This window comes from Notolabrus celidotus, chromosome 19 (assembly GCF_009762535.1).
Source record: "Notolabrus celidotus isolate fNotCel1 chromosome 19, fNotCel1.pri, whole genome shotgun sequence".
NCBI lineage: Eukaryota > Metazoa > Chordata > Actinopteri > Labriformes > Labridae > Notolabrus > Notolabrus celidotus.
The window spans coordinates 23,669,591-23,686,263 of NC_048290.1; the positions used below are offsets into that span (position 1 = coordinate 23,669,591).

General features: G+C 40.8%; 1 protein-coding gene across 1 annotated transcript in view; it reads right to left on the reverse strand.

Moving 5' to 3' along the window:
* Positions 1–16,673, reverse strand: part of lrrc75bb (leucine rich repeat containing 75Bb) — a 33,806-nt gene that overhangs the window by 12,630 nt on the left and 4,503 nt on the right. Inside the window, exons 2-3 of the mRNA XM_034709926.1 lie at positions 14,412–14,540; positions 10,585–10,697 (exon numbers count right to left, since the gene is read on the reverse strand). Of these exons, the coding sequence (XP_034565817.1) occupies positions 10,585–10,697; positions 14,412–14,540 (242 nt within the window). The remainder of the gene's footprint in view (positions 1–10,584; positions 10,698–14,411; positions 14,541–16,673) is intronic.

Consider the following 16,673-nt stretch of genomic DNA (forward strand, 5'->3'; position numbering starts at 1 on the left):
GAATGATTTAATTCTGAATAATTAATTCCGAATTAAAAAACATCATGTAACCGTGGCCAATGTACATCTTTTTTTATTAGTCTTTGTATTGCTTACTAAACATAATAACACCAAACATGTTGATTTGTGGGGTAAGAGGTGTTGATGTGCAGGTTTGTTGCCATTGGACTGAGTCAGGCTAGCTGTTTTCCCCCATTTCCACTCTGTATGCTAAGCTAAGCTAACCAGGTGCTGTAAATGAATATTGAAATGACAGACGTTAGCGGACGTTTAGTATTCTCATATAACTCTGGAGATTGATAAGTAGGGTGGCTTAATACAAAGCAAGATAAGTTAATATAGAAGTCAGCAGCCAGAGGGGGATATCCTCAACCTGGCAAACCCATGCACTCTTATTCAAGGCAAATGTTGAGCTGATCTCTAAAGCATTAGTTAATTATTTATTAGCCGTTAATAACATATTTATGACTTTTAAAACTCTAAAAATATCTGTCACAAGAAGCTGTGACATTTATTAATATTTTGATTAGGTTATTTTTTGTATTCAAACAAAAATGTATGTACAATAGTAGCTCAGCGGATGACAAGCTCTAACATAAATTCAATGGCCCTCCTGCTGAGTATGCAGAAACACTCATTTCAGGGGAGTGGAATAAAGCACTTGAGAAACGCTGGAAGTGGATGCTGTTCCACAGACCCGTGGGATTGGTCAGATCAATGTCTGCTTCATCAACGCTTTGGTCCTGACCTGTTTATTCCTCTGATCGATCTAAGCTGTTTTGCCTTCAGGCACCTGTATAAAACATGCGTGGTCGTCTTGCTCAGTCGTGGGAGAGCCTACCAGGGTCTAATGTACAAACTCATCCTCGAAAAGTGAGCAGCTTGTAAAGAAATACTGCTTTATTCCTCTGTTTCTGTCTTTTGTCTGAATTTGCCTTAAGGCCGGTGACCGCGGGCTATAGCGCAAAACATTTCCTGAACTAGTTTGTTTAACCTTAGCATCAAAAATGTGACTCTTCCGCCTCGGACAGTTTGCCCTGCGTAAATGAGAGTCATTTACAGTCACTCTAAGCTGAAAATGAAGTTAAATTTGCCTCATCTATGCAGCTGTCACACTGATACTACGCTTGAGAAGGAAATGTGCTTGGAAACATGAAAGTGGGGATTTCATACACCAACCATGTCCTCCAGTTTCATGAGGATAATGGCACATTTTCTGGGAAGGAAAAAATAGTCCTGAAGCTAATTTGGATTAAATTTCAGTGAAACATTTAAGGGGAAGTGCTGATAAAACCTCCCTCTGTGTATGTGGGAACCCAGCAGCTTCAGGCTGTGAAGTGCTTTGAAATTGCAGATTTGTTGCTCAGTTCTAGGAGATTTTGTTTTGAAGTTTGGAATGAAGTAGTAAAGTGGACTTCAAAACGAAGCGAACAACAGCGACAGGAACAATACATGTTAAAAAAGAAAAAGAAGAAAGAGGGAAAAAAAGGAACCTTTCACATAGAAAATAATCAGTAAAAAGATTCTTCAGCTTGCAAATAGTCAAATCCTTGAAGGTGTAGAGTTAGTCATCCGTCATGTGTGGCAACAGATGTGAAGGTGGAGTTTAATGAGTTCAGAGAAGGACAGAAAAGAGCTCAAGGGAGTGCAATAAATCTTATTTAGCTATCAGTTACTCCGCTTTAAAAACTTTCATGAGTATGGGGCAAAATGTCAAATCTTTAATATTTTTCACAGCACAACATACAACATACAAGTATGACAGATATAACAGGGAAAACATGGTCCACTCACCCCTGAAAATATGAAATGTCTTTACAGAAATAAGCACAACACAAACAGCCCACTATGTATGTGACATAGATCATTTCTAATAATATGCGACTTTGACTAAAGATAAAAGCATATTTTTTGCCATCATGCCAATGATTATGAAACCTCTCGGTACAGAATGTACCCTAATGCAACTATGCAGTGTGTAAAATGCAAAATGTACTCCACACTGAGCTATAAATTCACCCATGATGTGATTCGATGTGACAATCTAGACGCTTATAGGATAGAAGAATACTGCGACAGAACACATAGGAAACAGTTTGCATTACATAACTGTGTATCATGGAGGAGTGCGCCTGAGTGTGCCACACTGTGTCAAGGCACAGTTATGAAATCAGCATTAAAATGCAGGGCTCCAAGCACACACCGAGGGGCTCGATCGCGGGGAGTGATCTGTATCAGGCTCAAAGCAGAGAGACCCACAGATTATCAAAAGCAAAACAATCCTGGTTTCTGGTATTGTCCCGCAGCAGCAAATCCAATCAATGAGAGGTTAAGAGAGGTTTAATCCCTGGATAAGAAACAAGGAAACCCTGATATGCTGTATTTAAAGCTGACGGTCTTAAAGCTGCTGTTAAATCAAAACATGTGTAACTTTAAGTTTACCACTTAACACAATTAATGGTTCTTATTTCATTAAACTTGTGCCCTGAAGTTGGGAGGGACGGATTGTAAGGATCTTTTCCTCCTACTCCTCTTCATCCAGCAGCATCTGAGTCAAAACCGCGGGAAGCCCTCAATTATTCATGGATGAGGATGGTGGCTAGATCTTTAAGTCTCTATTAAAAGTGGAGGTCAAACAGAAGCAGATTGAGTGCATGGTGTACTCAAGTGGAATGCTCCATCTCTGAATGGAAATATGACCAGAGAGAGGAAAAATCCTGTGATTGTCCAGTCAAAACATAATAAACATAATATTTCTTTCTATATTACTTTCCCTGTGTTGTATGTTTTCTTCTCACTCGCCCTCAGGAGTCAACTTTGCTTGTAGGTACTCCGAGGTCACAGCTGCAGAGTCAGAGCCTGTTTGGCCTCCCAGTGAAGACCTCAGGGGGGTGACTTGGCTGAAGAAATGGGTCACACACTTGTTTAAGTCGGGTGACAAATGGCTGAGCGCACACATGTCACATGTAAAGTCACAACAAGGGATAACTATTAGCTTCCCTTTTCCATGCACTGCAAAGCAGCTGTGAACAAAAAAGCTGGTGTGATAAGACTATAGGTGGTGGACTATTATTATTATTATTATTATTATTATTATTATTATAGGGGCATCACCTCAAGGTAAGAACACAGAGCAACAGAAGATACCTTAAGCTAGTGATACACAACCCCCAAGACAAGAGTCTGTTTTTGATCCATGCAGTAAACCAAAAGTAAAATAATCATGTACACTCTTAGAATGTCAAAACAAGCCATTTGTGCACCATATGCCATCTTACATACAAAGAAAGCTACTGCCTGCTTGTTAACACATACCAGATAGGGGGTTTTAACATAACTCCTGTCTCTGACACAGAAAATAGTCCACCATAGTCCAGGAGTTTGGGGTGGCACCCAGAGTGTGCAGTCAGATTTCAAGGGGGCTGGTGTCACTCCTGGCCACCCCTCTGGACATGCCCCTGATGTTAATGGGCCATTTTAACATTGGTGTTAAAGGAGATTCATGAGTCTAATGTGGACAGTCTAGTGTTGTAGTACTCGAGTTGGACTCGAGTCCTGTTTTGCAGGACTCGTGACTCGACTTGGACTCGAGCAGGGATGACTCGGACTTGGACTCGGATGATAGAGAGGACTCAGGCTTATATATTGATATAGACTGTTTTAATGTTCATGTTAGGTTTTGATTATATTTTTTTCAGAAAATGTATTCCGTTCAGAGGGAAGGCTGACGCGAGCGTTCGCCTCCATGCGCAAAAAGAAGAAGAAAACATTGGAGACAGTTGCTGGTAATACGTGTGTAGTGGTATGAGATTTAGAAACGGAGATATTAGCAGGCACTGAGCATGGCTGTGAAATTTAAACACACACACCACTCTGCTGTGTCACAGGAACACTGACATAAAGATAGACGTGTCTGCCACACAAATGGACACGGTTAACAGTCCGTTAACAGGACAGGTGTTCCATGGAGTGTTCACTTTTACTGTCTACACCTGCATCACAACAAATGTTGTGTTAGTTGTTGATCTGTCAACTTGATGTTTCCCACGTGCTGTCAGAGAGCTCGATTACGAATAATCACTGAATAAATGCCAATGATTATTGAATAGTATTTTTGCTTGAAATGCCCATCCTTATTAGAGGTGTGACTGTGCTGACAGACCTTTACCTCATTGTCAGTGTCTAGGTGATCGAAAAGTAGCTTGGGTCAGCATTTCCAATACGACCTCCATCTTTGGGCTTTACCATGCGTCTGTAGAAACCAATGGTTGATATCAGTGAGGACTAAATCGTTGTTTCATGTGTCGGATGATTTTTAATGTTGGCATTTTGTACAGGCTTTTCTGGAAAAGGACATAGACTTCACTGTCATGCTTAATGCTAACATCCTGTTCATCAGAATTTGTGAGGGGAACGGTAATGTCAGCACGTCAACATGTCAGCATATCAACATGTGTAAGGGAATGTCATTAGTTTTGCTGGTGTTTGGTAATTGTTGGCACTCTTTTAAAAAATGACAAAAAATGTCTTTACAAAATATCATTGTGTCCCATTCAACAGTTGCTGAGACATTTCATCAGAACAATGAATGTTAAGCACGTCACGTGTTATCTTGGCTGAGCCTGCCATCAAAGAGTCATAGAGAGCTTCATCTCCTCCACACAGAGCTGGTTTCCTTGTCTTCTATTCAAACAGTATGTAGACCACTTGGATCTACATCTTTACCATCCGTGTCTTGTGTCTGAAAGCTAAAGTATTTATGCTCGATGGTGTAAGTCTAGAACTCAGGATTTTGAAGCTATTCCTCTTTTTAACTAAATATATTATTTAATTACATTTCCCCGAGGTTTTCTTGCAACACTTTCATCCTCAGAAGTTAAAATGTGTTCTTTACTTTTGTATATTGAATCCATCCGTTCCTCTGCTTCAGAAAAAGAAAAAGAAAATAGCTGACAAATACATGCGGCCAAAGGAACATTTTAGGGATTGTAGCTTGCTATGGAGGGATTTCAAAAGCAAATACATAAAATTGACTTTCATATATACCTTAGGACAAATCGATGCAGCTATGGCCTGAAAAAATGGGTCAGTCAAACATATTCAACAGTTAGGACTGCAAAGGTGGAAGCTGTGGAGCTTCAACAGTATTGCTGTGGACCTAAAAGATCAAGTAAAAGAGAGGGCTTCAAAATAACAGTGAGCCGGAGAGGTAGAGGGGATTTCTTTAAAGATTAGAGCAAATTAGCCTGAGCAGAGCTGGGAGGAAACTGCAGACAGAATATCAGTGAGCACTTCTCTGGTGATTAGTCTGTGAAAAGACGTCAAGGATTCTGGACTAGAAATGTCATCGTTAAAGAGGAGAAACTGGTCATAAGCATCCTCCACCGCACAGATGTCTAAAAAACTTTCACTTCTAAACCAAATGCAGTCAAAGCCAGGATTTCCAGATGGCTTCCAACCGCCTAATGCTTCACAAGGTATGATTCAGAGGCAAGAGGATGATGCCACCAGAGGAAATCAGTTTTTTTTAGTTTATGAGCAAAGACAGGTCCTTATCTTGTTGATATTGGAGGGACTTTTCGATTCCGGAGTTAAGGGAGAAAGAGACATGTTTGTGAATAATCAAAAGTGGGTCACAGGTGGGCGTGTCTCTTCTTCCTCCAGGATTTCTGTGGCAGCAGGAGGATGAATCGATAAAGTAGAAGTCATGCAGCAAACTCCTGGGTGTGAGTCTTAAGGAGTTAAAAAAGAGGAATCACTCCAAGAGATCCCTCCCAAAATAGTAAGGATGAATATGCTGTGCTGGCATCTAGAAAAAGAAGAGAAAAGAAAAAGCGGAACGAGTGCTGTGCATTGTGGAAACAGTATGCAAGGCAGACTGGTACGATGCATACTGAGAAATTTTCCTGAATCAGTACGACATCCGAGGAGTTTTGTCATACTGCTGATTATGCGCTTGTTCACATACTACTTACTAGATACTGAATTTTGGCCAAATCAGTACGTACTGCTAATACGTGGTATTACATAGTAGGCGGTTTCGAAAACAGCCCCTCGTTATCCGACTCCGGACTGAATAATGTTGTCCTTATTGGCTTCTGAAAACCTCACACCTGTTGACTTCAAACCTGGCTCCACTCATCATGACGGTTTGTTGTTGTAGTTAAGGGAAATACGATCTGGTGATAAGAGTGTTTTATACTGAAAATTAAACTGAGGTTTTAACTTTTGTTTTGATGCCTGACTTCCTATACGCTCTGTGCAGTTTGATGCGTCGTGCTCCGGCATCAGGCAGAAACAGAAGTCTTGTGTATCTGATACGGAGGGCTCCGGCTTGCTGGATCACAGACGCAGCAGGAATGCAACTGAGCGGATCCAGTGGGAGTTAACACATTGACTAGAATAGAAAACTATCCGCTGCCGTGAAAGATCAGGGACGGACTGGACACGCATCTGGTGGAAATTGGCCGTAAGTCCTCTTTTAGAGTCCATTGTGGAAATATGCAACTGTTCAGAGAACATTAATGTCAAATTGACCAAACTGGTTTTTATATTCTCAACATTTGAAGGCAGGTTGTCTAAAGTTAGAGAAATTGGCTGCATAGGTTTCTGTGTGTTGGCCTTTTTGGCTCACAGCTAGGTGGTGGGGTGTTTGAAATGCTGTTTGACAATCTGGGAGACTATCATGTTTGAGGTGTTTAAGGGTTTAAGTAGGAGTTTGATCAAAAATTTAGCTGAAGTTAAACCAAAACAGGAAATTTAGAGAAAAAAGCCAACTGCTTTTAAAGTTTAGAGACTGGTCCTTGGCACATATGAGCTTCAATGTTTTGTAAGCCTGCTTTAGCAATAGTTTTATTTTGCAAAATGAAGACTATCAAAATAAGATGTGGTGAAACTGTTATGTTCACACGTGGGAATATCAGATTAGTGCTGTTATATTTCACTAAGTCAAACCTAGGCAACATTAAAAATATGTTTTCAAAAAGTTCATGATGTCAAATGAAACTAAATCTTGTTCCGTTTCGTTTTTGAGCTTTGAACAGAGATTAATAAAGTTACAAAATAACTTTGGAACTTCCTTTGCAGTGTGAACTGTGGGAGGAAAGTCACTGTGGGTCAAATATCAGAACTCACACTGACTGTCAAAGCTTGCCCACTGTTGATTACACCTGCCCAAACAGCTGTCATACCCATGATGCCTTTCACTCTATCATCAGCACAACCAGCAGGACTGAACATTAGCACTAAATCCTGTGAGTGGTTCTGATGAACGGTGTGTTCTACGCTGACTCAAACAACGCAAAAATGGCCAGACGCACAGATTTTCTTCAGTACTTGGAGATCCTTTTCTCTCCAAAGCTTAACTCAAGAATTCTGTCGTCTTCTTGAACCAAAGTCATCTCTTTAAATGTGCTGTAATGTCTGCTGCATCAATAGCTTCCTTGTAGTAAAGAGAAGAAATGAAACAGCATCTGCAATCAAAATCCAATCTTTTCAATATGTGCTGGAAGGGCAATTCTAAGTGTAATAAAAATTATGAGCTTAATCAATCTGAGATTCAATACCAATTACAATAACATTAAACCTCCTCTGGGGACTCAGTACTTCTCTGAAAACTGGATGCAGCAGATACCAAAATGGCATTGCTTAATAATATATTTATATTGACAGTTGCTTTGCAGAACAAAGTACTGTATTAAAAACAATAAAGGCTAGAGTAATGAAAGCACAGATCATGATTTATGTGTTTTTGCACAGGGATTAGAAACCAATCGCATATATTTCATTCAAATAATTCAATTTAATGTGATTGGAGGGCAGGCAGCAGTTCATTTTTAGAATGATGGGACAGACTGTTCAATGTCACTTGAAGAAATAAAAGTCTAAGAATACAGTAAGGATATATATGCTTTTTCATCCCTAAACATGAAGAGATCAAATTCCCGATCGATTCCAAGCGAGACGGGAAGAAAAAAGAGGGAAACACAAGGCTTCTAATCGGCAACCTTGCAGTGATTCCACCTCCCCCTCTTTTTTTTTCTCTCCATCTGACAGAGCGTTTCCCTAAAGAGCCTCGGCTCAAACTGCAGAACCGCTCTGTGTGGCAACTGTTGAACAAAATGGACTCTCACAAGAAGAAAGAGGAAAAAAATCCCACAGGAAAGGAAGGGGAGGAAGGAAATCAATGCAAAGAAGGGAAATCAAAACAGGAGAAATGAAGGAGTTTGTGAAAAAAAAAGGATTAGGTAAGCGTAAAGGTGAGGATGAGGAGAAAAACTGAAAAGAAAAGATCAATAACAGAAAAGTGTTTGATACTAGGTAAACTGTGTTCAAATGCATGAAAAATGTCCACTTTAGCTTGTTTTAGTGAGCTTTATATTCACAGAGAGAAGAAACAGAGTAAGTGCAGCTGTCTGGATTCTTGCAGCAAAGGCTGTGGGAGAGACAGAAGCTTGCTAATGAGCACACTGGGAGAGTCTGCCTTGTTGTGCTGTTGAGTGTTATTTCAAAAATATTGCAACCAGGAGACTGGGGCGGGATGTTCGCTCCAGCTGTCAAAAAAAATCTTTCAATCTGGGTTAATTGCTCGGGGAGAGGGAGCCGCATCATTATCATTGGAGTGTTTTTCTTTAATAACGTCTCCTAAAATGTACCTGTTACTCCATTTGAGTTGGAGGGAATATTTATTTATTCACGCTGCTTCAGCAATCAGTGTTCAGTTTGTTGCTCCTGCTTGATTCTCTCTGGATAATCACTCTCTGCCCTGTGATGGCCTGCAGTTTGAGGATAGTTGGTCCATTTGTCCACCTTCACATCCAGCACAGACTGCACAGTCATGCCTCTCGTTTAGGTTTGTTTGTCTCTCGGTCCATCCTTTGAGGCGCTTACGCAGTAAACATTAAAGCCGTGGCGTGGTGTTGGAAACACTCTGGGTTGTTAGAATCTCAGCAAACACATCACACTTTTCTCAGCTGGTGTTTAAACTGGTGTGAGGCTGTTTCTGTCACCATAGTATCAGGTGGGGATCTGTTTTTGCAGCTGAGAAGCAGGTGTGAAAACAGAAGACAAGATGATGGGAGTTGATGATTTGACTTTCCTCAATTAAATATTGACTTTAGTTTTGTTTTAGAGTATGAAGGAACACTGAGTTTACCAAGAAACTAAATGAATGAATAAGTGACATAGGGGAGAGAATATTGAGAAGCACATCCTTAATGCATTAAAAAGAAGCCACATGTTAATCATTTTGCTGTTTTTGAGTAGAGCTTTTCTTCTGGGGCATTCAGAATTACTATAATTATAATCATCATAATCATAATCATAATCATAATCATAATAACAGCCTGATCAGAATGAAAATGCCTCATGTGAACACCTCAATGAGATGAGACTGGTATGATCTGGCTACAAGAAATCTCTCCCTGATTAAGAGAGATGGTTCATGCTTACTGTTATTCAAATCAATACTCATGTAAATATTTGATCTGGTATGTTCTTCTTGTTTGGGGTAAAATTATTCTTTTTTCGTATGTCTGCACCTTGCAACATGACAAGTTCTCAGTTGTGTCTTAGCTGGAATTTGATAGAAACATTGTGGTAAACCAACAAAACTGGTGGCTGACACAACAGATTGAATGTCTTGGTGGTCAAAAATTAATCCATAAATCAATCTTTATTTATACATAACAAACGTTTTCTCAAGACGCTTTTACATAGCAGGGCCAGACCGTACTCTGTTATATTAACAAAGACTCAACATCAAGACAGGATAAGATCCAGTCCATCTTACAGACAGGACTCAGTCTGATCTCATCTTAATCCACCATGAGCAGAGCACTTTGCAGCATTAAGAAAGCTACAGTGGAAAGGACAAACTTCCTTTAACAGGCCAAAACCTTGAGCAGAGCCAGACTCATGTTAGACAGATATCTGCCTTGACCGAATTGGGGTTGGAAAGATGGACAGAGGAGATCAAGAGAGAGAGAGAGATGATAGTGGTGAGATGAAAAGGAGAAGAAAGAAGATATAAAAAATCACAGATGTAAAAGAGGAGGAGAATGATCTGTGGTGCTCAGCGGAGCAGTGTGTGTTTGTGAAATGACAATAAAAACTGTCAAAGCCTTATTTTGAAATCAGTTTTCATCATGATAAGGAATCCTTCAACTAAAGAAGATGTAACCTCTCTCTGTCTCTTCTCTTCTCTCATTTAAATGTGGGAGTAGGGGAGATAGAGCGTGCAGGCTAACCAGGCGAGCTTCAGCTGAACAAGCCTCTGGCTCTGGCTCTGCCTCCTTGTCCTCTTTCTAACATCTCTCCCCAGGCTCTGTTTTTCTTTTCTTTCCCCTTTTCGAGTGTGGGTATGATGGGAGGGGAGAGTGAGCATGCAGGGTGGTGGTTCTGAGGTTTATTCTAAATGAAATACTGGATTGAAACTTCTTAAAAGCTGTCACAGAGCTTCTCTAAGTCGGACCATATTTGTTGAGAATATCATTTTGAGTTGTGCAGATCCTTTTCATATCTGAATGTATGTGTGTGAACTCTTGCTCATCCTCTGTCCTTCTGCGGCAGAGAGGACACACTCACCAGGCCTGAGACTTCCTCCTGGGCACGCTCTGCCTCGTCCACTTGGAGTGAGGGGTCAGGTGGTAGATCAGCTGGCGGCAGATCTTGGTGGTCGACTTGAGCGAGTCTGTCTCCTGCGACACACAAAAAGGACTCTTGAGGGATAACAAATGTGACTCTGGTTCATGTGATAAGGTTCAGAAAACTGTTGCAGCTCAAACATCAAATGTTTGGAGTCATTAAACAAACAGATCAACTGTATATTTTCCCTGTGGCACAGCAGAAAAGGAGCTGTTTTCAAAGGTTAGATAAGTCACTTATGAATGCTGAATGTCTTATCTCCTGTCCTTTCTTCCTGCAAACTTCAGATGTACTGATTCTCACACAGTCACAAAGTATCTCTGTCTTGTCCTTTGAATACAGCAGCCTCAAACATTTCCTCCACAGAAACATTAATTTATTTTCCTTCTGCCTCCCTCTTCGCTCCATGTCTCGCCTCCCCCTTCTCTCTCTGCTCTCTTCCTCCTCCGTCAAAGACTTTAAATGGAATGGGTTGTGCTGAGCAGGGCAAATCTAATTAATGGTACGACACGACAACAAGAAAGAGGCAATGTGGCGAGAGAGGAAAAAAAAAAAGAAGGACAGGGGCAATTTACCTTAAGGCGATTAACCATTCGTGCTGTCGCTTCTTTTCTCAGGCGACAAACAAACATGCCTCATAGTTTCTAACGTTCAGTACTGCTGTTTCAGCCACTTGGATGAGTGAGCACTGTGTTACAGCAGCGCATACTGATTGGCAATGAGGAAGTATTCTTAGAAAATGTGAGTTTGTGGTCTGGAAGTAAATGTGCGGTACTGTAGCTCTATAGACATTAATCATGGGTCTGTAAACCCGAGTGCATCAAACTAAACATACATCAGATGAGCTGTCAGAAACTTGTGACTAAGATGTCAAAACGTTGAAAAGAAATATATCATTTCATCCTCAACACGTCCTTGAATGTACAATCTAAATAAATGCCAGTCTGGTGGAAAATAGTGGGCACACTAGCAGCTGCCAAGCCTTAAATCCAACACATTGCTCCTCTACATCCACGTCACGTCTGACACAGTCTCCTGCCACGGGTTGCCAGCCAGTCAGGAGAACATTTCTGCCAGTTTCCTCCTGGGCTTTCCTCGGCAAAGCAAACAGCGATAAGATTAGAGTTTCTAACAGGTGATTATCAGCTGGACTCTGCAAGAGGCCTCTCTATCTTAGGGCAGTCCATCTTTTCCTTAAAAGAGATAAACGCAGACTTGAGATAAGTGTAAAGGCTGCCGGCTTTATGTTTTACAGCCACTCGGAGCTGTATCTGTGGCGTCCTCACCCTCATATCTGAGTTTGGAATGTAATTTGAATTCTATTATCTCTGATTTGTATGCCATGCTTCAAGTAGAGTCTTAGACACTGACTCTGAGTCTGGAAAAGTCATGATATATATCACAATGCACAACGGGATAGTCCCTCATTTAATTGTCCATATCAGTCTGAACTTATCTCATACACGATGCATATGAGATAAGAGTTTATCTTCACTGAAAAATTTAGTCCTGACTTCTGTTTAAAAATAATGCTGATATAAAGAAACCTTTCACAACAGCAAAAACATGAATAATTTAACCTTTTGAAACATTCAGCATTTTCAGGTTCAGTGTGTGGATATCAGAATATTTAGAGCACTCCCCTGCTCACCCCTCCCATCTGTGAAGCGATGGTGGCCTTCAAGGACAAAAAGCTCCTGATAAGTATGAACCTCCATTGTCAAGATTTTACCATCAGAAACGTCTATCAGTACAATAACACTCTTCTTCTTTGTCTTGATACATCTTCTGCAGCCACTCACTAAAGGCAAAAACACACAAGTTTGACCTTCTCTGCTTTGGGAGAAACATGGCAGTGCAAGATAGCAGTCTGAGTGGAAGAGGGCCTGTTCACGTGGATATAACAGGCTCATTCATAGTTAACTAAAACACATGTTTTTTATAGTCAGTTGATATACACTAATTTAAACATACTTGTGAATATTGTTTCATTTCTAACAAGTCTTTTCTGCTAAATGCTGCTAATTACTACACACTGTGCCTTTAAAGATCACAAGAATTATATAGTGCAATTAAGGGACTGTTGAAGATGTATAGGGTGTTGACATATGGATAAAAGTTGATGTGTGGTGAGCATAGTCATGGCTCATAGCTTAGCGTTAGCTAATAGCTAGGTGTAGGCTAACCCTCATTCATCTACAGCTTCAACCTCTCATTCCTTGAGGGGGAAAGCCAAACTTGTGCCTTTAAAAATAGCAGCCCATGAGTGACGTCTCAGTGGTTACGGCCCCTTGTGATAGACAGTCTATGATTAAAAAGGAAGGCTGAAAGGAGCTCTTCACATAGGACCAGAAAAAACAATAAACCCACCCTGCTCAGGCTGCCCTCCCTTCAGCCAAAAGACAATTTCTTCATCTCTTTCCCTCTCTTATATCTTTTTTTTACAGTCTCTTAAAACAGTAAGAGGATTTTGCAGCCGAGGACACCATTGACTTCACAGCACCCACTGGACTCCAGCAGCACAATCGTCTCAAGTCTGATCCCACTGGCCACCTGCCACCTGTTAGATCCCTCAAAGCACTATCAGTGTTAGTGCCAATGCCACAACCCTCTGAGTCCCTGGCCAAGTCCCTGGCCCTGTCAACTCCAGTCTGACCACTGCTGGGCATCTGCCCACACTTTCCAGCATGAAGCAGCCATGGCAGATAATCCCATGCACCTGCAGGTCTAGAGCACAGCTGCGGCCTGTTTGCAAGCGAGCTGAGAGAGCACAGGAGCAGCAGGGACGACAAACCACATGGTGCCACTGCAGAGTCAAACCTTGACCCAGAGTCTCCCTTCAGCCTTTCAACTCACCCCTCACCTGTCCGGGGCATGCATGTGTCCACTCTGTACTCTCTGTAGCAACATCTAAAACCAAAGATCATACTGCAAGGAAATTAGTAAAAGGATGAGTTCTGTACTGTACACTTAATACAACTTACTAATTTAATATGAGTGGATGTGTGTGACTGTGCAAAAAATAGCCCATTAAACAGCCCTGTTTACCAAAACAAATGATGCTGTTTACACTCTGGTTTATGTATGTCGAAGATTGAGATAAAATGTTGGTGAGTAGAAAATTATAGGAGGATTTTTCCACTTTGTCAAAAGCCATGCTTTTTTATCTGCAGCTGCTACTGCCACTAATTTAGCACTTTCACACACAGGCGTGAGAAAGATATTAATGAAGGATCCAACTGTAAAATAATTTCCTACAGGATAAATATATATAAAAAAAATTTGCTGGGTCTCTCACCTTTCCCCTTTTAAATATGATCCAGTCACGTTTGGTGCACCTGTCAATAGTCTACAGGATGCTCTTATGTAAAAGTTAATACGTCATCTGATGCTAAACACATTGCAGAGACACATAGGGGCTGTGCAGCGGTCCAATGTGCTAATTTCTAAACACTTAAACTATAATATTCCATTCTTCATAGCATCTTTTCTCGTGTCTCAACAAAAGCAAACTGACACTTCATTGTTGTCACAACATTGAGACAACAGCATGGCAGCAGCATGACTACAGCATGACAACAATGTGACACATGCACTTATGCATGGCTAATAAATGCAGACACGTTGCAGCTCGCCTCTCAGGTCCTTGTTCTCGTTAATGAATCTGAATGAGATCTGTTGTGTTTGGAACAAAGAGCTGTTGTTTCATAATTCATGAATGTAACAGTTGAAAACATAAATAAAACTGGATCAGTCCAGGTTTTTACCTTTTTGGGACACTGCAGGTCTCGGGCGAGACTGAGCAGCAGCTCATGGGAAATGGGGTCCACCAGGTTGAGGAAAGCTGCGTTCTTGTACAAAATGTCATTGAGTGACGTTCCCTGGAGTCCCAGATCCTGCAGTGGAATGAAAGAGAGGGAAGTGACTCATTTAACTTACATGTAAGGAAGAGACTCATAGATTAGTTTGATTAAAACATGCGTACAGAAGCTTAATTTAATATTCAAGAGACATTTCATGGATAGTTTAATGAAAGTAGATTATCACTTTCTATTAGCTCTGATAGTAATCCCCTTCCATCTTGCTCTCTTATCACACTGCAGCTGATATGGAAATGGGTGTTAACATCAAGTGTATACATTACTGTGTGTGTGTGTGTGTGTGTGTGTGTGTGTGTGTGTGTGTGTGTGTGTGTTCCTACATATATGTGTGGGCACGTACGTTAATAATCTGAGACGAAATCTTGTTCCTTTCTGTCCTCAGATCACTAAAAGACTAAAACTCCTTTGCTTCCTCTAATCACATTTGCAGGTTTGGTTTGTAGTTCTCTCGCAGGAGATTCAATAATTTCCACAAAAACTCAAACCTTAATCACCGGGGAAAAACACCTTTTGGTTCCAGTTAAATGCACTTCAGCCCTCTCCCTTCCATTTTCAGAACTCAGTAAAAGGCTGAGTGCAATACTGAACAGTTAAATATAACAGGGAGCTGGGGTGAAACATGTTATCTGCATCATCCTCTGGCTGCTTTGATTTAAGAGTAATGTAAATATATAGAAGCTGCATCCTCAGGTAATGCTTTGAGTGCTGACATGTCATTACCAGACAGTTTAAGACCTAACATTTTCAGACACATCAAATAGACTCAGCAGCATGCGGCATCCCCCGCCTTTTCAGGGAAGATACCCACATACAAATACACACTCACACACACGGCACAAAAAAAATGCAGGACACAAAACTGAATACATGAAACAAAATGATGAGAAGATGAAAGGTTTGAAAGGGGAAAGAACGTCAAAGAAAATCTCTTACTCTAAGGCATAATTCTACCTAATCCAAAACAACTGTTAAAAGATGATTTCCAGCATTCAGCACAACTTAAATGCGGCTACTCTATAAAGAGGCACAACAAACATGTTCCACTGGACCTCTTGCTTCAAGCGATGTGTGCTTTCTGTCATGTTCAAGTGAGCAACCAGAAGCCGTGGAGCTGAAGAGGTCAGCTTTATTTGAACTGAATAGCTTTTTCAAATAGCCGGCTGGAGGTTGAGGCTGTGTAAAACACGCTCTACACGCTTTGACAGCTCTAATACTTCGGGGCACAGTGGAAGCAAAGAGGAAAACTCCCATCAGCACTTTCTCCTCCTCCAGCTTTTGGCTTGATTTATCACAGCCAAGCTCTGTGGGATTCCCTGACGCTGGACTATCCTCCAGACCAGCTCCCGCGTCAATAAGAGCTCATTTAGTGAGACAGAAGGCACCACATGTGTCCTTAAATGGATGCACAGAGTAATTTGAAGATTATTTTATGATGATGATGATGTGTCTTAAGCAGCTGCAGCGTTTGATAGAACTGTTTTTGTGCAGCTATGAGTGGGATTCACAGCTGAGATGAAGCCCATTTTTAAAATATCTGATCCATGGGATTAATTTGACTGATCCTGATCATAAAAGCATGAAATGTCTTCCTATTTTTGCCTTCAGATCTCGCTACATATGTCTTTGTGAGAGCTGCATATCTAATCTGATGTCTGCCTTGTCAAAAAACGTCTGAATGAACCGATGTGCTCCGCAAACGCAGAATGTCATCCCACACATGCAGTTCATTAGAATCCAATTAAGTTTATTGCACAGTGTGACAAATCTAGTCCCACAGTTTCCTGCTTTAGAGAACGCAACTTGACACAACTGTCAGGTGACGGAGCTTCTAAATCCAGTTTTGTTTACCTTTATTTTTTCACTTCTTACTGAATTTTTTGTGACCTTTAAGCAATTCTCTAAAAGCCAAAGTTTAATGGTTGTAACAAAAATAGCGAAATGCTGTTTTCCTGAAGACACAGAGACAAATGCTTGGGGTAAATATGTCAGCAGAAAGGGGGATCTTTAAAAAAAATCCTAAATCTGCACTGTTGAAGTATAATTCACAATCTAGTAGCTGAATCTCTAAAGTTAAGAGTTTGAATTACATATTGAACTCCAGCACAGACGTTTTCATATTTTGTGACGTTAATGCTGTACCTACAAACC